General features: G+C 34.3%; 6 protein-coding genes and 1 long non-coding RNA gene across 11 annotated transcripts in view; 4 read left to right on the top strand and 3 right to left on the bottom strand.

The window, feature by feature from the left end:
* The window catches only part of LOC132916179 (laminin subunit alpha), a 57,131-nt gene that overhangs the window by 17,644 nt on the left and 15,087 nt on the right, over positions 1-24,400 (bottom strand). The window lies entirely within an intron of this gene.
* On the bottom strand, positions 280-2,806 carry LOC132916199 (mannose-P-dolichol utilization defect 1 protein homolog). The gene is made up of 5 exons (XM_060975988.1): positions 2,475-2,806; positions 1,970-2,140; positions 1,621-1,843; positions 1,417-1,537; positions 280-1,314 (listed from the first exon to the last, which is right to left on the bottom strand). The coding sequence occupies exons 2-5, from the start codon at positions 2,113-2,115 to the stop codon at positions 1,181-1,183; spliced, it is 624 nt and encodes a 207-aa protein (XP_060831971.1). The 5' UTR covers positions 2,116-2,140; positions 2,475-2,806; the 3' UTR covers positions 280-1,180.
* On the top strand, positions 3,202-10,518 carry LOC132916182 (putative uncharacterized protein DDB_G0277255). 3 transcript variants are annotated; one of them, XM_060975958.1, is made up of 6 exons: positions 3,202-3,348; positions 4,128-4,224; positions 4,361-4,551; positions 4,658-6,463; positions 6,558-6,726; positions 6,816-10,518. In XM_060975958.1, the coding sequence occupies exons 3-6, from the start codon at positions 4,435-4,437 to the stop codon at positions 7,208-7,210; spliced, it is 2,487 nt and encodes an 828-aa protein (XP_060831941.1). In that variant the 5' UTR covers positions 3,202-3,348; positions 4,128-4,224; positions 4,361-4,434; the 3' UTR covers positions 7,211-10,518. The 3 variants fall into 3 exon arrangements, with proteins under 3 accessions (XP_060831941.1, XP_060831939.1, XP_060831940.1); XM_060975956.1 differs by having other exon boundaries at positions 3,210-3,490; XM_060975957.1 differs by having other exon boundaries at positions 3,210-3,695.
* LOC132916201 (ubiquitin-conjugating enzyme E2 G2) lies at positions 11,516-12,590 on the bottom strand. Its single transcript, XM_060975989.1, has 4 exons — positions 12,448-12,590; positions 12,241-12,322; positions 11,954-12,072; positions 11,516-11,865 (listed from the first exon to the last, which is right to left on the bottom strand). The coding sequence occupies exons 1-4, from the start codon at positions 12,500-12,502 to the stop codon at positions 11,606-11,608; spliced, it is 516 nt and encodes a 171-aa protein (XP_060831972.1). The 5' UTR covers positions 12,503-12,590; the 3' UTR covers positions 11,516-11,605.
* LOC132916196 (S-adenosylmethionine sensor upstream of mTORC1) lies at positions 12,693-13,954 on the top strand. The gene is made up of 2 exons (XM_060975982.1): positions 12,693-12,834; positions 12,930-13,954. Exons 1-2 carry the CDS (start codon positions 12,703-12,705, stop codon positions 13,848-13,850), a joined length of 1,053 nt encoding a protein of 350 aa, XP_060831965.1. The 5' UTR covers positions 12,693-12,702; the 3' UTR covers positions 13,851-13,954.
* On the top strand, positions 14,089-15,053 carry LOC132916202 (large ribosomal subunit protein eL28). 2 transcript variants are annotated; one of them, XM_060975990.1, is made up of 4 exons: positions 14,089-14,226; positions 14,411-14,507; positions 14,610-14,852; positions 14,931-15,053. In XM_060975990.1, the coding sequence occupies exons 2-4, from the start codon at positions 14,421-14,423 to the stop codon at positions 15,015-15,017; spliced, it is 417 nt and encodes a 138-aa protein (XP_060831973.1). In that variant the 5' UTR covers positions 14,089-14,226; positions 14,411-14,420; the 3' UTR covers positions 15,018-15,053. The 2 variants fall into 2 exon arrangements, with proteins under 2 accessions (XP_060831973.1, XP_060831974.1); XM_060975991.1 differs by having other exon boundaries at positions 14,118-14,158.
* Positions 15,647-16,904, top strand: LOC132916205 (uncharacterized). Of its 2 annotated transcripts, XR_009660037.1 has the most exons (5): positions 15,647-15,869; positions 16,051-16,094; positions 16,276-16,319; positions 16,514-16,563; positions 16,764-16,904. It is a non-coding gene; the product is annotated as an uncharacterized LOC132916205 (long non-coding RNA). The 2 variants fall into 2 exon arrangements; XR_009660036.1 differs by lacking the exon at positions 16,051-16,094 and having other exon boundaries at positions 15,648-15,869.

Raw genomic sequence — 24,400 nt, 5'->3', positions numbered from 1 at the left:
TATTCGCGAACAAGCAAGAGGAATAACGTTCTTCAAGATACCGATTTCAAGATACACGGTACATAGTTATTCAAAACGATTAAATCCATCGGTCGAAAACGCATGGTTCTCTGAATTTCACGCTTGTATTTATCCTTCGACTTGCAGTTTTAGAAAGACGTCTAGGCGATTAAAAATTCTTCTCTCAAGAATTAGATACGCATAATATTTTTCAAACAAGTCTAAATCGAAAGAACGGTACGTGGTTGAGAAGGAAGTCGTAAGAATCTTAGATTATGATTAATCTATTGATAACATTTTTTATTCGCTTTTAGCATTCGTCTATATACAATATTTCGTTACGTACAAATGACGGTTTTACGGAATTAGTGTTCGTTTAACGGGCAAAAGAATTAAATGGTATAAGTACAGGATGTAAAGAAAAACAAATTAGTGTAAAAATCATCATAAATAGCGTTGATTCTACACTTTCGAATTGGTGGAAATTCGTAAAAAAGGTTTATACAAAATTCATCTTAACCTTGAAATTCAAGATCAAAGATCTTTTATTACGTCGTATTATACTCGTCACGAGGATCAGAAATCTTAAATAGACCACATGGATCGCGATCCAACCGCAATTCTCTTGACAAAAATTGTCAGTTTCGATAATTTTCAACCTTCTCGATACGGTGCTCGTCCGTAGTTACTTCACGGCTAACAGCGATTACATAGTACTCATAGAGGTTAAACTGATTTTATTCGCAATATCCTATAATTGCAAATATATTGTATTTATTATCGGCGTAAATAAATAAATGAAGCCATATAATGTGGTTCCCAATAATTCCTGCTCGTACGTTGATAGCAATTAAATCTTTCCATCATTGCATGAAGATTTCTGTCAGCCCTCCTGTTATTCCGTTGATCGAGGATGCTGCTACTTCAAAAACTATTTGCATCTGTAAATAACACGCGTTCCAAAAAAAGCGTTGTAATTTATGCAGTAGTTTCTAACGGCAAGAACTTCGTCGAGTGTAGAATCATGCCACTATGGTTGCTTGCACATTTACATTTTTTTACGCCCTGTACATAGCGTTATAGGATTGTATTGCCTTTCATTTATAAATATTGAGCAAGAAAGATGGCACGTACTTTTGACTAGATTAGTTTTCATAATATCGCGCCACCGTCGAACTTCTTAATTTTGTTTTACTCGATGACGTCTATAATAAATGGCGGAAAACATAATACTGGAACTTAAAATCACAGAGATAATAAAATTTCCTAGTAGCAGAATGTCTGCCGAATCCATCCATATGGTAAATACTCTTGCTGTAAACAGAAATCAATGTTTTTTATTGGGAACCATCATTAGAGAAATAGATAGAGCAAACCTTCTACAGAGAGATCAACATTTTTTTATCTATAACTTACTTAAATTAGTAAATGCGGAAATAAACCAGGTAATCGGCGACACTGTATCCGCATTTTTCGCTCGAAAAATGGCCACTAATTGAACGACTTTACTTGAGACGGAAATTGGAGTACACAGTGGCTGTCAATTACAAAACAAATTAACAGATGACCGGAGAGTTATCGATTAAATATTTTTAATTTATTGTTTATTGGTTAACTAACCGCTAAAATCGTAAGAACAACTTTCGGGATAAGTTGCATTGCGAAAGAGATACTTATGGCAATATAGAGTACCGAGACCAAAATTGAAAACGTATTTATTTTATTTAAGTACTTCAGCACTAGGAAGATTAGTATGTACTCTTGCAATAGAATAACAGGATACTCCAAATAAGATAGTATTGAGTAACCGTTTGTAAAATTGTAACTAGCCATCACGGTATAGCTGTAAGAAATTCAATGTCAAATTAAGCTTACTTGTAAAAAGCATTCAAAGTTTTTTTAAATATATTTTTTAGCTAAGTTAAAATACAAACATTGTACGACGCATGATATACAAGATACAACTTACCTAGTTAATTCCAGCAGAAGGCCTACGACTGAGATTTGATCTGCTGATTTAGCAGTCAATAAATTCAAAATTTGAGGGATCTTTAATACAAAACACATGCCTATTGTTATAAGGCTCAAAAAATCTGCTAATAGTTGGAGTACCATATTTTCATTTGTTTAATTTCTGTACCTACGATTGAACATTATGTAAGAACTTCAGTTGTACTTTCAAATTTATTTGTTTGTTTGTTACATAAAATTTACATTTTGTTACTTACATAAAATAATAAATAACAGAAAAATACTAAAACAAAAATTCACAAAAAAGATATAAAATACGCAATAATAATACTATTTCAAACTAAATGCTAAACTACTATTCGCACTAAACATATGATTTTAAAGCATTTATAATACAATTTTTGGCAGTTTTACAAATTGTTTTATACTTTTTACTTAACATGTTACGAACATGTTGATATAAATTTAACAAATTATAAATTAATACTAATTTTTTAACTTACTTTTTAATATTTAATCTCTATTTACACCTTCCCTCACAAGTGTATGATTGTACAGATACATATCTTATAATTACTTTGGCAATTGTTCATGCACACCTGTGCCATGCTTGCATACCTTTTACACTTGCGCAATTATACATAGTTATAAGAAATACACACACGTAAATTAGAAATTAGAATTCATAATTATCAGTCGAAACAGAGATTTCTTATCTGGTTGAGCGATCGCAGATACATTTACTCGACACGACAGCACCATCGATATCGTGTTTATCTGCATCAGAGAGACTTCCTCTCTGTCTGCGTTTAGTAGATTTTCATCTAGGAACTTTTTAAAACGGTTCATGTACAACAACTTTAAAAAGATCAACAAAAAAATAGGAGTAATGTAAAATAACTTGAAAATTGAAGAAAAATTTGTAAGTAATAATAATAAAACGAATAATCAACACGTGACATTTAAGCAATAGAATATGCTAAATGCTTTACATATTTTTATCGACGCGTTGGAATGTCTCCAAAACCATTCAAAATTATTAGTTTGGGAGAATATTCATTTTAAATTTGTTTTAAATTTGCTTTAAATTAATTGTAAAAGAAAGTAATAGGTTTTTATATTTTTATTCTTATAAATTCTATAAATAAGTATGGTTTTGCATTAAACAAATTATATTTTATTTGTGAATGTTGGCCATTTGAAAATGTATGACTAACTACGTACATAAAACCATTTCGAATTGTGCAACCACATTGGTGGCTGCAGTTCCTCCTTTTGTGAAATGCATCGTCGATCCCGGAAAGTACTCGAATAGAAGTCTTCCTCAGCATGACAGACGGAATGTGGGAACGGAACTGACATGGAGTAAACTGTAACGTGAAGGACTTGCGTTTGTCTTTTAAATATTGATTTGTCTGTCGAACGAACGTTATGTGACAACGATGAACGTTTTTCTGATACTTTGCTTCGTTGACAAATATTACGTGAATGCGAACGAGTTGCAAGTAACCTAGCATAAGTACGTAAAATCCACTTCTAACTTTCGAAACGTCAAACGTAGTCCACTACTATCTACGATGCAAACATCAACCTTGCCGGGATATTAAAGCGCTCATTGTACGGCATGTACCTTGATCAAGATATTTCGAATATTTTGCATAATAGACAGCTAAAAGATGAATCATACCAAAGGATATCCCAATTTCAGTCTGTACTACGCCAACGTGGGTCTAAATTTCTTTATGAAGTGATATCAAGACATATTGTTTTTTTATGTCATATATCTTTTGACAGTACTAATGCTTTTCGTAAGAATATCTTTCTCCGTGGATTCTCTCTGTTTCATGTACACTCGTACTATTCAATTTACTCAAGAAAAATTTATATGATTTACATAATCGAAGGTTAAATATTAAAAATTTATGAAACGTGAGTGTGTATGCGTGCGCGCTACATGTGTGTGCGTGTAAAATATATTTTTTTCAAAAGTCAAATTTTTCGACTCTTTCTTTAAATAATGTAATAACATTAAAAAATTATGTTAAATAAGTATAATAGTTTGTTTGAATCACGGAGGAAAGATTTTTGTAACTGTTGTGTGGAGGTGTAAATTTAAATTTTACTCTAACATAAATCTGTTTTAAATATCCTTTCAGTTTCTTATTCATAATGGACCATATGAAAAGTACAAGTACTTATATAAACATGAAGATCACGAGACACTCGCGTATTGCTTGTAATTGCTATTTTCAGGTAAGGACTCTAATTTAACTGAGAAACCAAATTTAATTCATCGATTAGACTGATTTATACAATTAACCAGCAATATTGAAAATATTAATAGTGCTAAATATTAATAGTAATATTGAATTCTGCTATAATATTATAGGGGACAATGTGGAACTTCCAAAAATTTTGGCTACTATAAATCCTTTAACAATCAAATAAACTAAAAGTATTGAGATGGACTCTCCACCGTCATGTTCACTAAGCGCTACTGGACCTCTCAGTGATCTTGGTAGCAGTGGAATTGGAGGGTCCATTTCTAGCGATTCAGTTCGAGCACATCTTGCAATCGAGGTATAGCTTATTGCAGTATGATGTTCATATTCGTACAAGACATAAAGTACATATTAAAAGTATGTAATACTTTTCAAGTTGGGTGAATAATTTACTTTTGTTTCAGATGCAAGAAAGCGATATAGAAAGTAAATCTTTATCGCAAGATTCTTTTGATTATTCGGATGGTATGTGTGGTGAAAATTTTAATACATTGAAAAAAGGACCAGGATGGACTGATGCTGATGGAAAACTAGAAGTTGAAGTGGTTGATGTAGCTATTAAACCTCCACCAGAATTTCAAGATAGCCCTTCTCCTCCTAACTCTGAATCTTCATCTGCACCGATCCTTAGCTATGCACGATTAATGAGACAAAAAGTTCCACAATTAATAGACGATTATGCCGAAAATTTAGTACAGTCAATGATTGAAGAAGCACTAATAATATCTTGTAGAATATCATGGCCGGAAGGAAGAATAGCACCTGCAACAAATCATGTACCAGTGGTAACTCGTAGTGTATATAATCCAAAACGTCTTTGGGCAACAGATCTGTTGACACCTTCATCGTGCCAGGGAGCTACCACTTTAATTACTCCATATAGCACTTTGAATCGTCCAAATTCACGATGTTCTTTAGCTTCTTCTCGTTTGTCCAGTTCTCATAATTCAATAAATACCTCAGGACTGAGTCATAAAGTGGATGACAGCAGTTTCATCACCTCTGCTATGTCACATGATGTTTTAACGACCAGTGAGATTAGTGATATGTACAATGTGCCCTTTGATTCTGACATTTATACTGTACCAATAGATGTAGTTAGACCTTTGCATGATCTTAGAACGCCGCAAAGGCCCAAACGTCATAGACATCATCGTAAAAGAAGAAGAAATGTATCTGCTAGCTCGCAGAGTGAATTAGAAGCCCATATTCAGCAAGCAAGGCATTATTGTGGAAAACCTCGAGCTATTACACACGTCATAAAATCACAGAGACTATTATCCGATGTATGCTGCAATGAAACTGGGAACGGAAAGCGTCATAGCGTTCCGGGCACATCTGGTCGACATACGTCTCGAACATCTAATGGTCACATGCATAATATTGGTGAACCAATTCACATGACTTTACATGAAGTGCGTCAATATTTGCAAACACTATACTCAAGCTCCAGTGATTCTAGTGAAAATAAAATTAAACGCGATAATAAAGCTCCAATAAGTCATACACCTGTACACCTTGCAATGCCAAAAGGTATTAGTGTAAATAATAACAATAGATATAGTAACCCGCATACAGATTCAGCGATGGATACTCCGATTTCAAACAAAAATAGCAATGGACTGATTCACAATAACAATAATAATAATAATAATAATAATAACAATAATCATAATGGTAATGTTAAGAAGCATAAAAAAAATTCGTTTGTTAGTATTAAACATAAAAAGGTAAAAGATGAACCACATAAAGAGAAGGTCGATTCTGAAAGAGAGAAGATTAAGAAGAGCCAGCGAAACTTCTCATTAAATTTGAAACAAACACTTTGCAATATCTTTAGATTCAGGCGTTTGGGTTCTCCGGACCATTTCGTAGAGAAAAGAAATAGCATTGTACAGGGTGAAATTGTAGAAGAAGAAGAGGGTGTTGATTCTGACCAACATGCTAATAATAATAATACTACCTCAGAGGTAGATTCCTCTGTACAAAAGCTACCTTTTTTTAAGCGTGCATTACCGCCATTGCCGAAAAGCAATGGGCATGTAGGATGTGTCGAACAAGCGGAAGATGCGCTTACAACGATGGTATCTAAGTGTGAAAGTCCAACTTCTGTACCGCCACAAATGCCTCTACCTGCGCCAAAAGTCGAGGACGAACCAGCAGAAGATACCAGTATGGATTTTGCTGCTAGTATTGAGAAAGTAAAGGATGTATGTAATTTATACATTTTATTTCCTTTTTAAAGTTATTATATTATGTTGGACATTAAGGTATATTATAATTATTAAATTTTATTTATAATAGTATGGATGGTATTGGGGCCCAATATCTGGTGAAGCTGCAGAGAAAATACTGTCGAATGAACCAGATGGTTCATTCATTGTACGAGACAGTAGCGATGATCATTATATTTTTTCCTTATCATTTAGACTTAACAGCTGTGTGCGACATGTAAGAATAGAGCACGATCAGGGTAAGTTTTATGTTTTTATTGATACAGTTCTTCTATACACCGTCATTTTTTTTAATACAATTTTAATGTCATGTACATTGTATATGTAGGTAATTTCAGCTTTGGAAGTTGCACAAAATTCAAGTCTCATACAATTGTCGACTTTATCGAGAATGCGGTAGAACATTCACGTAGTGGACGATATTTGTTTTTTCTTCATCGACGGCCAGTGTTAGGTCCAATGCGCGTGCAACTTCTTCACCCAGTGTCAAGATTTAAACAGGTTCAAAGTTTACAGCATACATGCAGATTTGTTATTTTGAAGATGGTACGCAGGGATCTTATTCCCACTCTACCTCTGCCTCGGCGGCTCATTGATTACCTGAGCACGCCTCATTACTACAGTGAACAGTTAGCTGAACAGGACGATAGAGCTGAATCTCCTGTTAGTTCTTCAACTGGTGAATTAGAGAAGATTTGTTTCACACCACAAGGCCTATCGTGAGGTACAAATATATAATCTTTTGTCCTTCATTTTTGTGAAATACTTGCCAAATGTTTAGTATGTATGGTTTAAGATTTAAGATTTCACACAATTTCGTTCCATATGATTTTGTTAAAGAATATTACGATTAAATATGGGAATAACCTATTTTTGCATATATTATACGTTAAATTAAATTTGAAATATACAATTTTTATATCTGTTTGAAAAGAAGGGTAATCCGTTCCACGCAGTTCGTATATAGAAAAATATAGCTAATCGCATAAAAGTACTAAACGAATTGGAAAACAAAAGGTAAAATTACTTCGAAGATAATTTTCAATCAGAATTCATATTGACACGATTAAAAATGCACAAGTAGATTGACGTCAGATCTTGAATTTATGATTTTCTCATTTTATCATAAAATGATTTCCAGAGCACTTATACAATAATCTCAACAAATTCTATGTTATCAGTTTTAATATAAGTTCCTGGTTTTTATTTTAAAATACCTTTTACAAGTTCATACGATGCAATGAATGTATAATATTCATATATGTATAATGATGCAAAACGGTGATCGAATAACTCCTTCTTGCGTGCCATATATCTCATACTACTCTGTTCATATAGGCGTTAAAATCATAATGTTCTTTATTCATTGGTTTTTAATTAATAAATTATGCTTTTTGCCAGAGATCATTCAGTTATGCATTTCACTACTTTCTGTAAAAGTTTAAAATATGGTTTTTAACGTAAATAGAAAGAATATGAATATAGTTAATCTCTACATCCTACATTTGACGTTCCACTTCATTGAATGATCAATATAGAGTCAATAAATAATTTTAAATATGATGCACATGCAAGCAATTATGGAAAGATGCTGTAGACTAACACATTATATTAAGGTATAATCTGGCATATATAAAAATCAGTTATATCTGTCAACTGTAGAAAATCTCAATATTAATCAGTTCAACATGTTGTTATATCGTGTTTTAAGTTTAGAAGTAGTTGCCACAGACTGATTAACTTAGACAAAATATTCAACGAATTAATGGAATCATAATATAGTATAAATATTTTCATTCAAGCATCAATCGTATTTTTCCGCAAGTTATTATCATAATCATTTCCAAGAATAATCTTTGGATGGAACATGTTATTTTAGATTGCTTTATAATGTAAATATTTTTGTGTACATTACTTGATTTTATAGAATAATTAAATCGCCAGGAATTTATTAATATCTGGCACATTAGATATATATATATTTTGTGATTCTTTAAGTCTATAAAGGATAATTAATATATATGATGTGCAATCTTTTAAATGTATTACACTTGTTTGCATTCTTTATAGCCAATTTTAAAATAAGGTTTAATGATATTTACCTTGAAAGGGTAAGAGCTTCTTTGTTAAAACTGATTAGCGACTGGTGCTATATAAAATTATAAATTATAGAATTCTGATTCCTTAAATTATACAGTTGAATCAAGATAATCGAAGTCACTGTTTATTCTTGTGCTCAGATAAACTTAGCAAGATTACATCGTGCAATGCACTTGATCGAATTTAGTTATATTATATATTTAATTTTTCGTAAGTGGTAGTTTTACCTATGTAAATGATTTTTTTTTAATTCGGATAAAGTTCCCGATACTTACATTCTCGAATTATATTTGATTTGCAATTATTACATAGATTTTAGATTATAGCTTAATACTAAGAATTTATATAAGTCAAGCGAAAGGTTTTCAATTTACAATTTCGACTAACCAAATCGAAAAGTAGAAAGGAGCTTCAGATAAGATTTAGTAAATTGTAATGATACATATTTTTATTTTTGTCCCTTACCTCTGAAGAGATGTATAAACTCATCTTCAGAAACAGAGACATTACTTTGATAAATTTTGTATTGTGTAATGTTATACAGAGCTCGCTATGAAGCATTGATATAAAGATAGATTTTTCAAGAAAGGAGAAAGTTTTTATACAAAATGTGTACTGACTGTTACTAGAAAAATTTATTAACGAATCTTTGTTTTATTTTATCTTTAAATTGCTTTTCCTGTGCAGCTTCATGAATCATGGAATAGCAAGGGCCACATATACATACATATTGCTCAGAAGTTTTTGTTGCACTTTCGTGAACTTTGCAGTACTAAATAAACAAATTTTATACTCAATATTCACGTGGTAGATTTTGCAATATAATTACTATTACCAGATTGTCTGACAAGACTATGTCTAAGGATAAATCTAAACATATGTGAAGCATGTGCGTATAATTAATGGTTAAAGGCACCATGATACCTCAGCCACAGTGGCAGGTATATAGAGCAGAATTAGTACCATTTTATAACAAATGTATTTTACATTAATATAAGTTGCACATATGTATTCTTGTGAAGAAATTAGCATTATTGAAAAATATCAATACTTTATTTGATTATGTTTCACTACTATTAACATCAACATTAAAAGAAAAAAAAAAAAAAAAGAAAAAAAAAATTACGAAAATTCTATGCCAAGTGCTATTGGATGATATAATATATGTTCAAAAGATATTTCTTTTATGTGATTATATATAAGTAAGCGTGGCATTGAATAACAGCTTTGTATTTTTATAATGTCTCTCCAATGAGGATATGTAGAAAGTAATAAATTTAATTCTACATTTTTGATACCAAAATGTGATATTATCGTTAATGTTAAAGTTTGCAATTGACCGTACATTTTCAATACAAAATGTTCTTTCATGGTATTAAAATATTCTTGAAGGAGTATCCTTTTAAATAGAAAATCTTTAAATCTGATTACGAAAATGTATGGTTCAATTTAATATTTAATTAGAAAATTATTATAACAAATCTTTTATAAAAAAAAAGAAGGGAAATGCACTTGGCATAGAACAATAATTTATTTCTTATATGCCAAAGTTTATAATTGTATTCAAAGTATAACATTAATTTATCAATTAAGATATTGTGTTAAAATATACGTTATTTATGTATTGTTCTAGAACGCTATTTTAGTCCACTATATACATATATTTGTATATGTATATTCGGTTTTGCAGAATTGTATAAAAATAAGTAAATGTATACAAAAGGTACCATAACAAAAGTAGAAAAGTTAAAGGTTACTTGTACGAGTTATATTTCTGAGACACGCGATGTTGTACTTTGATTATATTGTTCCGATATATACAATTTTTTATTATTGTTTATTATAAATAATTGACAAGTGCTAGTCATAAACATTGCGTCTTAAGTTGGAGTTCAGTATTGTTTACTAATAAATATCAATTTACTTCCAAATATTTGTATTTATTTTTTTATCTTTTTCAAAGATATAATCCAAACATATTTTTAATAGAAGGGGGCGCTAAAACTATGTAAGTTCTTTGTTGTTATTTTAATAATTATTCTCTCTTAAATTATGACTTTATGTTCTTCAATTTATTTATTTTAGTCTAATATAATTTATCACCAAGTTCGATGGCTATTAGAGTGAAGGATGCATGATAATCAGAAACCTATCACAAATCTTTCAATTTTGTAAATATTTAAAGTAATATGAGGTATGCTTTCCAACATGCACAGCAAAAGTGTGCATGATTTATTGAAACATTAAGACAGATGTATTACGCTACAAAAAAAAAAAAAAAAAAAAGGGGGGGGGGGGAGAAAAAGAAAGAAAAAAAAGGGACAATCCTCGTTTACTTTTATGATAAAAGAACTTTAAGTTTAAATTCAAAAAAATATCCTACTTTTATAAGCCTTTTTCATCTACAATTAAGTTTCTATAATTTGTAACGGTAACATTAATTTTACTATAAGTTTTAAATGTACAAATTTTGTTACACACCACAAATATCTATAATGTACTCATCCAAAATGTTATTTCAGCTTCTTTTTGTAAATATTTTTCAATATCACAATAAAATGATTTAACAGGCAATTGTTTACTGGTGAATATTTAGTACTATGTTCGTAATTGTAATACATTCATTATTTACATAGTTTAGTTATACGTAATTTGTAATTTATTTGCACAACTCAGATTTCCCATATCTATGAGCACAAGAAAAAATTTTGTTCATTACTTCATTAACTAATCCAGTCAAAGGTACTCTAAGTGTAAACAAATGCGTATGTATTTGATTACCCATGTTTGTACGGCAATGTTGAAAATAAAATACATTTTTTAAGACTAATATCCTAAGTTGTTAATTTGTTTTTAATTCAGTACTTTTACCACTATTACACATGACCGTAAAACATGTTTGTAAGTACATATCATATTCCAATAAAATTTTAATTCAAACATAATATGTATTTTACACTGAATCGTATGATATTTTAATTACAATTTTGTTTCCAATAAAGTATCGAACATCTTAATTTATGGTGGAATACCAAGTGTTTTTCTAACTAGCTTTTGGGCGATTTTTTCAAATTCTGCGCGGTCTTCCCTCCACATTTTAGCTGCATCAACATTTGCTCCACTTTCATCATTTGGCTCCGCTAACATACTTACCACACTTAACAATATCTTTTCTACACTTTGAACCGGACTCCACCTTTCTGCACTGCTTTCATAGCCCATAGGATCGTCACCGGGTGCATGTAATATACTTATACATACTCTACCATCTGCATAAACTAAAGAAAGATAAATTCTTGTTAATTTTTGGGGATTCATGATGAATCAACATAGTAATTTGATATTTCATTAAAAAAAAAATCTTACTATTTGGATGGAACATTTCACAAGTAAATTGCATTTTTGGCGGACTTAGTGGGTAATCTGGGGGAAATATAAGTTTTGCTGGAAAAACACCGCCTTCAAAGCATGTTCCTTCTGGTCCACTGTAAACATGCATTTTGACATTTAACTTGTAAAATTCAAAAGAAGGTGGAAATATGGAGCAAACATTTTATTATGAACAAAACTTTATGGATAAAAACGATTTTTTGCTGGTGAAGAAAAGATTTTTATAAATAAGAAAAACAAATTTTTATCGCTTAAATACGTACGTGATTAAGGCTTCCCATTCGAAAAAATTTTCTTCGTTTATTGGACCAGCGATAATACCTTCAGGTGGATTTAAGGTTAACTCTGCAAGTTGTACAGTACTTATTATATTATCGTTTAAAATCAAATAGAAAGAATAGCAAAAGGAGAAGTTTTATACGATTTCTTTAGTGTAGTGTCAACTGTAAGAAATTAAATTTGATTCTCACGTTTGTACTCTGCCATCAATCGTCTCAGTGCAGAACCCGCCATTGTTTTGATCATAGGGGTTAATAACGGCAATTTAATGAAACGTCAAAAATTGAATATTAGGTTAAAGCTGATTAAAGTAACAGAAAGAGAGAGAGAGAGAGAGAGGGAGAGTCATTAACACATTTATACGAAATTAAATAAACAATTAATCGTTTTATATTTTATATTTTATATTGTTCTTAAACTGAAACAATGACAATGTAAAATTTTAAATGGCGACAGAAGAACATAAATATTTAGCAGATATTATAAAAAATACACATGCCACGTTGCGACAAGAAGCTCAGGATTACGGACCTGAGATTGCATGGAAACGACACATACGCCGTAAAGACATTTTGCAGGTTTGATTAACTTTTTTTTTTATAAATATTAAGATAAAATAATAGTAGTATTCACGCGTAAGATATTGTATGATAACCTTATGTATGTGTTTTAGAAATATGCTTCTTGTATGGAAAAATTGGCAACTATCCACTGGATGGAAAATAACTTAAACACCAGGAGTTCAACGTATTCGAGAATAGAATGGATCAAATATCAATGTGAAGAATATTTTTTAAACGAAGGAAGACAGAAATATGATTTGAGGGAAGAAGATATTAAACTGAAAATAGACACAAATTTGGCAAAAACTGAAGTTGCTATAAATATTAAATGCAAGAAAAATCAAATATTTGAAAACTTCGATAACAATCTTCAGAAATCAGTTCAAAAGATATTATTATTGGATGTAGGCAGTTGTTATAATCCATTCGAAGCTCTAGATATATTTGAAGTAACTGCAATAGATCTAAGTGGTATACCAGATAAAGTTTTTTGTTGTGATTTTTTAAATGTTCAAATCGGACAAGAAACATTATATTCAAATGATAAAAAAGAAATTTTGCAATTGCCTGAAAACTATTTTCAGGTAGTTGTATTTTCTTTATTTTTGGAATATTTACCCTGCCCAAAACAAAGATATATATGTTGTAAAAAAGCCTATGATTTATTGCAACCAGGTGGTATACTTTTTATCATAAGCCCCGATTCAAAACATGTTAATGCAAATGCTAAGATCATAAAATCATGGAGATACGTCCTGAGTAAATTAGGATTTATGAGAATAAAATACGAGAAACTGCAACATATACATTGCATAATATTCAGAAAATGTGTGTTTAAACATGTTGCATCAAGGTGGGCGAATTTGCAAGTATTGCCGCAGGATGATCCTTTATTTTTAGATGATACTTCAATTTATATACCACAAGATTTCCGAGATGTATCTAACAAAATTAAAAAACGAGATAAACAAGAGTACGATACGAATGAAATAATGACTATGTTCAATGAATTACCTTTTGAGCAAATGTAACGAGCAAGATTAATGATTAATTTTTATTTTTTAAAATTGTAAATATAAATAAAACTCTGATAAAGAATTACGGCAAAAAATAAATATTGACATTTTTAACTAGTTTTGGTGAATCTCATTTTTATTTTTTCAGATTGTGCCATGTTAATTCTAGTGACGGAAATATTTTATGGTAACTTTTCTTTTTATGTTACATCTGGTTATGCATAGGGACATACTTTGATATAGTTTCCTAGAATTCATCTTATTCATTTTACACGCCATTTTGAACGTTCTTTTCTAACTTCTGTTCGTTAGCTGCACACGTGGTGAGATTACTTTTACCGTACATGATATCTGGATATTGTATATTTTATTAACTGTAACGTCTAATAAGGTAGATCGATCAAGTATTTTGTTAAAAGAAACCAAAGAATCTAACAAATTTTTAATAAATTGAATAGAAAATATTTTATTTTCTTTGATCACTGTATAGGTTATCATACAGATGCCAATTTTCATATTTATGCATGTACATAGATAAGATTAATGCAAAATTTTAATATGTATAATTCTTCCAGATTATTCACAATGTCGTCCCATTTAAATTGGATGATTATTCGCAATAATAATGCATTTCTTTTGAAGAAACGTAACATTAATAAACCATTTTCTACGGTTTGTATTACATATACACTGTTGTATGATAGAACAATTTTCTTTTAGCAGCTAACGACTTTCAGGAGAATTTATAATTTGACGTATGATATAAACTTTCAGGAACCAAATAATTTGAACAATTTGAGTAGCTACCGTTATTCTGGTTTGATTCATAAGAAAAGCATAGGTATTGTTGACACGGCTGATAAAAAAGGATTTACCGTAGTGTATAAAAAAGCTAAAGCTATGAACAAGCCTGCAAAAGCCACAGTTAGGTGTACAATGAAAGCCGGAGCTCGTCGTTCTCTATATAAGTTGAGGCGATTACTTACAAAGAACAAGTATCGTGTAGACCTTACAAAGGTTAGTTAATTTGGAATAAGAAGTAGGATATATTTGTAATCCGTTTAAAAGAAATTTTAATACATGTAATATTTTCAGGCTGCATTGCGTCGTGCTAGTGCTGTGTTACGTTCTCAGAAGCCTTTACCCGCTAAGAAGACCCGTACAACCAAAAAGGCTGATTAATTTGTGTACATTAATAAATATACATTTTAATGTAAATTTACAGACATGGCATATACTGTGAAGAAGATTTATTAACTCGTTAATTATTTCACCAAGATGTAACTAATTTAGATGCCTACGATAATTGCCTTTTATCGGGAGAAACATAGATACTTTAATTTTAATTGTAGTATTTCTTCTTTATAGTTATATCCAATATATTTATTTAAAAATTCCTATTAAAAAGATTGCACATAGATAAGCGTAAAAGATCGTACATACATTACGAAAGGTGAGTTATCTAATCCGATATTCGGTTTGGAAAATATGTTTAAGTTGATATTGTTTATTTTAATTACAGAATCAGTATATCGCTAGGATATTAGGAAGCCATTTTTACTTAGGTGAGTTGCATCTTTTTTTCGGCTTTGACGACTTGTATATATCGTACACGATGATTCTTTTAACCAGCAAGATCGATGATTGCCACGGTTAAATTTTGTACTTGCTATTTGAAATGTATGTAGTGGATATTATTTGTACGTAAGCTTGAATCGAGCAATATCATTAATATTAACAATATTTCTAGGTTTAAGCGCAAATATGTACTTGGTTGTTCCAAACCCAGTGTCCAAACCCAGTGAGTACAATTTTTAAATATTATGTTAATTAGATTTCTTTGCGAGGTAACGTTATGATGAAACTTTTTAACCACCAAGATCTATGAATGCCGTGATTAGTCACAGTATTTGCTAACTGAAATGTATAAATGACAATATTACTTTACAAAAATAAGAATATTGTTATTATTAAATATAAATCATTTCAGGTTCATACGCTAACAACGCTTGCGGAAGACAGTTATAGTAAAATGTAAGTATAATGTTTTATTAATTAGATTATCTATTATTAAACTATAAATGATGAGATACCGAACCACCAAGATCTATGAATGCCATGATTAGTCACAGTATTTGCTAACTGAAATGTATAAATGACAATATTACTTTACAAAAATAAGAATATTGTTATTATTAAATATAAATCATTTCAGGTTTATACGCTAACAACGCTTGCAGAAGACAGTCATAGTAAAATGTAAGTATAATGTTTTATTAATTAGATTATCTATTATTAAACTATAAATGATGAGATGCCGAACCACCAAGATCTATGAATGCCATGATTAGTCACAGTATTTGCTAACTGAAATGTACAAATGACAATGTTACTTTACAAAGATAAGAATATTGTTATTATTAAATATAAATCATTTCAGGTTCATACAGTAACAACGTTTGCGGAAGACAATTATAGTAAAATGTAAGTATAATGTTTTATTAATTAGGTTATCTATTATTAAACTATAAATGATGAGATACCGAACCACCAAGATCTATGAATGCCATGATTAGTCACAGTATTTGCTAACTGATTAATTCGTATTGAAAAAGTAATTGATAGAAAACGAGAAATACGGTTAATATAGTTTGTATTTTGTCTGTTTTTCTGTATAGACGATTGGGATCTAAGGATGATGCTTAAAAGTTAACGCTTCGCAAGAGAGGTAAGAAATTTATTTATCGATGTTCAAAATTAAATAATTTTCGCCTTACACATCTATGCCGTCGTGATGATTCGATCACCAAGATCTATGAGAGCCATGATTTTGAATTTGCTACTTCTGAACATAGCGTATTTGACTTAATTATTCTACTTATATAAAAGAAACGGTGGAAATATATGTATTTTTTATATTTTGTGCAGGTTAATGATCGTAGGAGGACGACGGATACTTTTGGATCGAACTGAGAATACGAAAAAGAATAGCATAATAATATAATAGTACGATATAGCTATTCGATGTATGTTTACTTTACATATGCTAATAAAAACATAGACGATAAATGCAGTTTTCTTTTTACTTTTTCCTCTTTTAGAATCGTAACACGTAGTGGTAGCAGCTTTGTCGAAATAATTTATCGAAAGTGAGATGGTTTCTTCTTTGGAATTATACATTTAGAGAGATCGCGATACGATACGACGGCCATCAATTTCTTCGGTAGGACGGTCGTCTGCCGCGCAGTGTCGTTTGACGCCAATCGTGACATTTAACTAAATTAAGCGAAATCCACTAACTATTTAAATTGGGAAATTGCACATCGGTCGAAAGACAGTTATAACGAAGTATGCAGAAAGGCGAAACAGAAGGACATAAACAGTCGATCAAAGACGACAGTATGTATCTACGTATGGTTTTTACGATTGCCGATTTTAATCGACGCTCGACCGTGAGCATATATTTAGGAAGATATATTCGGCGGCAGACGACTCTCGACTTCCGACGAGGTTAACAAGATTATAATGCTCGAGGCCTTTGATAGTTCATTTTTGTCTCTTATTTTTATTATAAAACTTTTGCGTCTTTTATTACTCGACACATTTGACATTCCATAAAGAATCGAAATAGGTAAATTACATAAAAAGTGTATTTAAATTTTACGCGATATGTTAAATATAACGTGCAATATGGAACTCGGCAATATTAAATTTCGATTTGTCTTGAACTGTCGTGAGTAGATTTATGGAAGATTTGAGGTAAGTTACTACATTTAATTTAAACAGATTAAATTAGCGAATTTAAGCTGATTTAATTAGCGAATGACCGAAACGTAACGGTAGTGGTTATTTTAGTATGATATGGTTTTCCAAGGAATAGGTAGTTTTTAGAAAACGATACCGATGCCGATTACGCGAAAGATCTGTCTGATTTCGATTAAGAAAGACTAATCGAAGCTAGTACTTGTCAGCAATCATATTTCCTACAAGTATAGACAGTGATAACTAATTTAGGTAACTAATTCGGAAGCTTTAGATTACTTATCGATTCTTTTTTCTCATATTGGCAAAATATAAAGCGTTTCGTTACCGTTGGATCGAAGATAAAAGAATCGGCGAGTTTCGATGCGACGGCCTTCTTTCCCAACAGTCGTATAATTTTCACAAAAGGCTGGAATATTTGCGCGAAGAATTTCAATTTCGTGAACCGGCGGTGACTGCATGTTTAATACTTATTCGATATCGGCTTAATATCACATCGTGGTATTAGCATTTTATTAATGTTGGTCACGAGCGAAACGGTGGCTCTTTGTTCGAAACCTCTCGCAAAGAAAATAGTTTCCCGAGTTTGTACTTACGTACTAGCGTTCGTGTTTTATTAAAAAGAATCTCCGCTACGTTCTCGTCGTTAATCGGATTCGTTCGCGATTCCTTCTAACCATACTCGATAAGGAAACTCTGCTTTCGTTAACGTCTTTCGAGGGAATGTGTCGTAGCCCGCGAAGGAATTTAATATTCCACGTAAGGATTTCACGAGCGACGTTTGAAACTGGTAAGAAAGTATCGATGAGGCCGAGTAGTGACATCGTGGCGAACGTTGGTCTTTTTAAACAGGAATGTTCGACCGTTGGATCAATGGAACTCTATTTTCCACGCGTTAGGCGTACCAGGATCATTTCTATTATCCTTCAATCCCGTAATAGGCAGATTCAGCTATGGGATCACGTAGTGGCAAGGCTGAAAAGTTGGAGGAGAAGCGTCTCGCGTTTTTTTTCCCTTTCGCCCCTGAGGAGAGTTTAACGAGACACCACTTTTCATAATTCGAGGAACGAACTCTATCGTTTTTCCGGCGAGGAGCGCGCGTGAGCCTCGATCGATTTTCTTAACCGTCTTTTCTCCCGTGCCTTGAAGCTGCTCTCGGCCGCAAAAGAAAGAAAATAAGGCTGCAATGACAGAAGGTTTCACGGTGGGGCAGACACTGCTGCCTGCCTGCCACGAGCACTTCCAACCTTCTACCCTATAGCAAAGAGTATCCGGACTGTGAGAACGACGAGGACGGACGGATGGCACGTCGGCGTGCGAAAAGAGGATGGAACAGCGAGATGACGAAAAGAGCCAGGGGGAGAGAGATAGCGATGGAAAAAGAGAGAGAGAGAGGGAGAGAGCGAGGAAAGAAAGAAAAGAAGCGCGAAGGGAGGAGAAATGGGAAGAAGGGACGAGAGAGAGAGAGAGAGAGAGAGAGAGAGGAGGACGGACGAAGATGTAAGTAGGTGGAGTGGTGACAAAAACTGAGAGGGAGAATTGGGAAGGGGACAAGAATCGGAGGAAGGAAGAAGAAATGGAAAAAAGGGAGAAGAGGATGGAGGGAGAGGTTAGGCGGTGTTCTGGTAGACGAGGAAAAAAGAAAAGAATCATGAATAATGCAAGAGTGAAAGCCGGTTGAAACAATTGCTGGGCGTCGCCCTACTCCTGAAATTACATCATCAGATTTTCCGCGAAATTAAAACATTATATATTCCACGCTCTCAGGGTTCTCTCGCCATGGCCACTCGTCTTCTTCTCTTGGACGTTACGCTTTCGAAGCGGTTCGCTTCCGACGTGGACGGACAAAAATCGTCGATTATACGTACGTTCGCGCGGCCACACCGCGGTAATACCACGGTACGAGCCACGCGAACTATCTTACTAAAAAGGGTCGACATTCCGGACTACGAGTTCGTTTAACGCGCGAATTAGATCGCTCGCCTTATTCTCATCGATTTTCTTTTCCTTTGATCGTTTGCTTTAGTATTTCTTATTAACGCGTAAAAGATCAAGGTAATCGCAGTAAGCGGAGAGTAAAAAACCTTTGAATTGGCACGTTTAACGCTCGTCGTTACGAATGCTAATTTGAACGATAATCTTTGGATAATCGAAAGAAACGACCGAACGCTTAGGAGAAATTATACATTTTTTCACGTTGCATCGCGTAAACTTGCGTTCGTTACCTGCAAGGTTGCAAGGTTCCAAGGTTCTAAGCTCGCGTTATGCGTTGTACGTTTCGCGGAATGCAATTTACCAAGGAATTCTAAGTAAGTTAAAGATAAGAATTCTCCTCTAAGTAGTATTATGCTAGATGTTGGTACCGCGCGGTGTCCCGATGCCGCGAGCCCGAAAACTTTCTGCAAATATTAAACGATCCACGGCCTGAGGTGTGCAAGTTCGTTAGACTATTAGAAAGTTTTCCAGCTACGTGGCTCGATTTCTCGCTGTTTATCGTTCTCGCGCGCTTAAACGCATCTCTAATTCTTTTCGCTTTCGAAACACCCGATTCGAACTTTAAACGTTTTCAACTTACAGTCTTGACATTCGATGCACCGTTGGACCGGTTTCGCTTGGAAACGAGCTTTGGAAATACACGATGTCAAAACGTCGAATACGAGGATTTTATTTAAACTTGGGATAGCGATTATTTCGCTTATTTCGCTTATTTCGCTTATTTCGCTTATTTCGATTATTTCGATTATTTCGATTATTTCGATGAAAAACAACGATCGCCGTAAAACTCCTAAACGAGTTTCGAACGTGATCGATTATCTCGTTATACGGTGTATCGAGATTCTGTAAATTATGTGTTTACAGTCACCTGATTTTTATTGGGCCAATATTTATGCACGAGATAAAACGCTGCTTATCGATGCAAACAGGTTATTAAAATATCGCGCGATTGCGTTTTATTTGATGACGCATTTTCTTCGAATTTATGCGTTATTTTTCTAGCGAAAAAATCTAGATCGATCGAAAAAGCTAGATCGCTTCCGAGTAATTCGAACCTTGACTATATCCCTGGCACGTTAACAGAGGGTAAGAGTAAAAAAAATATGATTTACGAGCTATCGAATCTTGCGGTGATCGCCAAACGTTTACGACGAGCAAACTCTCACAGATTTATGGACCGATTGGCCAGAATTATTATCCGTAATTTGATAGAAATACAACAACGTTCACGGGGCAAACGCTGATCGATTGTTTATAATTAACGGAGCATTTGACTAATCTCTCTAATCGCGCTATTACGATTATCGGCGCAGTGCGCGTATTAGGCCAAAACCAGCGGTTGGCTTTATCAACCGACTAAATATTACAATAATAAATCCGTGTGCCTATTTTACCGCACCGCGCTCTTAACTTTACTACGAATAGATAGTTTAGAGAAATTAGATTCCAGTAATTTATACTCTGTGCGGTATTAACGATAGTAGATAGCGCGATGTAAATAATTACGGAAACGATTTCGCGTATACGTAACCGAAAATACGATCGAGAGAAGAAGATAGATACTCGTTGAGAAATGGAAAATTTCGTTTACACGGTGGACTTTGCGATTTCGAAAAGCGCTACGGGACGCGTATCGATGGGACTGGGCCTATACGTGTAAAGCGTTCGATATCACCGAGTGGAATACATGAAAATATCGACGGAGATTGATAAAATATTGACACTGCATTAGGGAACGCGCGCGAGAAAAAAGAGCGCCATTACTTGGCTAAACGCTACACCGAACGACGTTGACGTTCGATGTACCGGCGAAAAATAAAGTAAAATCGAACGTTCGCATCGGACCAGACGTTTATCCCTAGCTTATACGTCACGCGTTAATCCGTATCGATATTATTTCGCGAGCTTTCATCTTTTTATTTTTATCAGAAAGCGGTCTATCGTCCGTGTTAGCTCCGATCGCGACGTCGAGCACCGTCGATTTATTTGCAAATTATGGCCACTAATCTGACGCTAAAGGGAAGCAAAGTTTTCTGGATGGTCGTGACGAAGAGCGCGATGGCGCGCGCGCATCTACACCCGACTCACACCGACGCGCTCCACCGAATCTCTGTTCCACTCTATGACCCTTGCCCGCTACCTCAATGGTGTTGATTGCTTATCTGAATATGCATAATCGTGGCGATAATGACAGCGCTCGGCCAAACTTCGGATGCGTCGCGCATATGTAACTAGAGAGCAATTCCCTTATGCCGTATCCACCGGATCTGATCGTGGACAATGAAACGGTTCCGGTAGCGTTGCCGGCTGTTACGGCCCGTTTAATCGTTTCCAGCAAGATAGCTGGCTCGGTGTCGTTCCTTCTCCTTCCTTCTCCATCCCAATTTCCTCCGATATTCCTTCTTTACGCTCGTATCGCGTTTGTTCCTCGCTACCTTTGCTTTTTTAAGTAAGACGAACTTCGTTTCGCTTTTTCGAGCCTTCGACACAGAGTTTCTTATTGAGAGTTCGCGGACACTCGAGAACCGGATCGAAGGATAAGTTGAAATTACAAATTCGAAAGTTTCCCGGTCCTGGATTTCCAGTTCGAGCGGTCTCGAACGTCCCGAACGTTCGCTCGCCGCAGTTCCAAGTGCGTCCGATTCGGAAAAACCGACTGGACGCTATCTCGCCTGGGTTGCGGCTAAAGGGACGAACCGGGGAACGTCGATAACCTTGTTTTGGCTGGTTCGCCGAATTTCACATCGACCACGGAGTCTCACGGTTTCTCGGTTTTACGATATCGCTCTTGAGAAACTAGAGAACGCTCGAACGTTCCCTCTGTTTCTCGAATCCTCTCTTCCTTCACCGAAGATAACGCGAATTTTCGAACGAGACGTTATATTTCAAGAGACGCACAAGCGAGTCAAGTTCGTGTTACAAGATTAGTTCTGCTTTGAATAGGTACGTCCGGTAGTTTCGAAAGAGCGTCTCGAGGCTAAGATAGGCGTGGCAAAGAACGAGTGGACAAACAGCAGACGTAAACGTCAGGAGAGTATCGAACGAGACGATCAAAATAGCCGTACAAGTCGCTACACCGCTTTTCCATAGAAATGTTTTCCATAGAAATATCTAGGAGAATGAAATACGCTTATTTTACTTTGCAGTTCTTTGATTCGTTTAAGCTTATTCCACGTTCCCTATAAATAAAAAAAAAAAAAAGAGAAAAAATAAAAAAAAAAGAAGTTTCCCAGTTTAAGACTCAAAGTATAAGCTAGCCTTGCAAGGATTCCAAGTTTCAAATGGAGTTCTTACTTTAATTTCGTGGCGGAGACCTACGACGTCGAGATTCTCGATTTCGAATTTACGTGTAAGAATTTATAAGAATCTCGTTCGGAGCGAAATTCTCATAGTCACGGAGCGAGATGTAACGTCAAGGTCGGAAAAAGAATATTACCGGTTACGAGTTAGGGATTCTCGTTTGGGACTTTCGGTAGATCTCTCGTCTATAAGTTGCAGTCGCCGGTGATTTATAATACGATAGCTTGCGAGGGACGAGACGTACGAGGAAAAAAAAAACTTTACCTTCTTCTTGTCTTGTTATCTCTACCGAGATAAAATTCAATAAAAATTGCTGGCCGTTGCAGGAATCTTACGACGTTGATCGGTCAACGGAGTTGCGCGACCAACTTTCCTAATTTTGATGAGAATATCTCAAACGTAACGCGATCGTAAATCCGTTACAGTAGTAATTTAAATTCCTTTATCTCCGTTGCTTTGACACGATGTGTTCGTTGCGAAGAGATTAAAAGTTTGCCGGAGTAATTTCGATGAAATCTCGCGGGGCAGGCGGCGTCGTCGTCCAATGTCTCGGCTGCCTGGAACAGCGGTTACCGGTGCACGCGCGTCCATAAATTCTGGAAAATAGTTCGTGTAAATAAGGTTACAGGATAGAAAAGGAGCAGCATCGTTTAAACACTCGAATTACCTTCCTCCATCGCGAGTGCTCGTTTTTTCTTCTCTCGCTGATTGGACAATTTGACGGAGAAACGTTTCGGGTAAAATTCGCCCCGATAAAACGATAAGCTATACAAAATGTAGAATAATTTGGTGCAATTGAAATTCGAACTCTCGTACGTATATTGGAAAATCGAATCGCCTACGTAGAACGATTACGATCGAAATTACGTTCTTTGAATCTTCAAACACAGTGTCCATGCGGAAAGTTCCGCAGCGGTGATTAATAGCGATTAGCATAGATTAGTAGAGGACGATTGGCAGCGTCAATTACCCGATTTCGCGTTCATCGATAACGTCCGTTGTCCGTAAATTATTTACGCGGTGACGGCGTAATTAAAGGGCAATCGCGTAATTGCAGACGCGAAATGAACCGATCGATCGGTAAAAATCTTACCATCGAGACATTTTTGCGTTTACAGACGATCGAACAGTCGGATTTCTGATGGAAACCGTTCGGACAGCCATCCTTCTCAACCAAGTTGCGATAAATTGGAAACGAACGAGGTCCGAACGTCCAGGACCTTCGCGATTTTGCATGGAATATTCCACGTACAAATTCAAAGCGGCGTAACGCTTATAAATATAAAATAACGTAATCGCGTGTACGCGTAAGCGAAATATAAAAACAAACGCGGCAAGGTGACAAATGTTGAACGCTTTTTGCATCTTATGTTCGTTCGACGCTTCTGCGTCAGCCGAAGAGAGATCGACTTTTTTTACATCGGCAATTTTCTGACCTTTGGACGAACGCTGAACGCCGAACGCTGTTCGCACTACGCGAATACGCGACGTATAGTTTGCGAAAATTG

The sequence above is a fragment of the Bombus pascuorum genome, chromosome 2 (genome assembly GCF_905332965.1).
Source record: "Bombus pascuorum chromosome 2, iyBomPasc1.1, whole genome shotgun sequence".
Classification (NCBI taxonomy): Eukaryota; Metazoa; Arthropoda; class Insecta; order Hymenoptera; family Apidae; genus Bombus; species Bombus pascuorum.
Note: the sequence above shows the minus strand (reverse complement) of the source record. Positions and strands in the feature narration are given on the sequence as shown.

Bases quoted from the DNA above. Each gene is read 5' to 3' on its own strand.
- LOC132916199 (XM_060975988.1), bottom strand. From the start codon at position 2,115: ATGGTACTCCAACTATTAGCAGATTTTTTGAGCCTTATAACAATAGGC. The intron at 1,538-1,620 runs GTTAGTTAACCA...TGTAATTGACAG, and splicing joins TTGTTCTTACGATTTTAGCG to CCACTGTGTACTCCAATTTC. The intron at 1,315-1,416 runs GTAAGTTATAGA...TTCTGTTTACAG, and splicing joins TTCCGCATTTACTAATTTAA to CAAGAGTATTTACCATATGG.
- LOC132916182 (XM_060975958.1), top strand. From the start codon at position 4,435: ATGGACTCTCCACCGTCATGTTCACTAAGCGCTACTGGACCTCTCAGT. The intron at 6,464-6,557 runs GTATGTAATTTA...TATTTATAATAG, and splicing joins GTATTGAGAAAGTAAAGGAT to TATGGATGGTATTGGGGCCC. The intron at 6,727-6,815 runs GTAAGTTTTATG...TTGTATATGTAG, and splicing joins AAGAATAGAGCACGATCAGG to GTAATTTCAGCTTTGGAAGT.
- LOC132916201 (XM_060975989.1), bottom strand. From the start codon at position 12,502: ATGATCAAAACAATGGCGGGTTCTGCACTGAGACGATTGATGGCAGAG. The intron at 12,073-12,240 runs GTACGTATTTAA...GCATGTTTACAG, and splicing joins GAATGGGAAGCCTTAATCAC to TGGACCAGAAGGAACATGCT. The intron at 11,866-11,953 runs GTAAGATTTTTT...ATCTTTCTTTAG, and splicing joins TGAAATGTTCCATCCAAATA to TTTATGCAGATGGTAGAGTA.
- LOC132916196 (XM_060975982.1), top strand. From the start codon at position 12,703: ATGGCGACAGAAGAACATAAATATTTAGCAGATATTATAAAAAATACA. The intron at 12,835-12,929 runs GTTTGATTAACT...TATGTGTTTTAG, and splicing joins GCCGTAAAGACATTTTGCAG to AAATATGCTTCTTGTATGGA.
- LOC132916202 (XM_060975990.1), top strand. From the start codon at position 14,421: ATGTCGTCCCATTTAAATTGGATGATTATTCGCAATAATAATGCATTT. The intron at 14,508-14,609 runs GTTTGTATTACA...ATAAACTTTCAG, and splicing joins TTAATAAACCATTTTCTACG to GAACCAAATAATTTGAACAA. The intron at 14,853-14,930 runs GTTAGTTAATTT...TAATATTTTCAG, and splicing joins ATCGTGTAGACCTTACAAAG to GCTGCATTGCGTCGTGCTAG.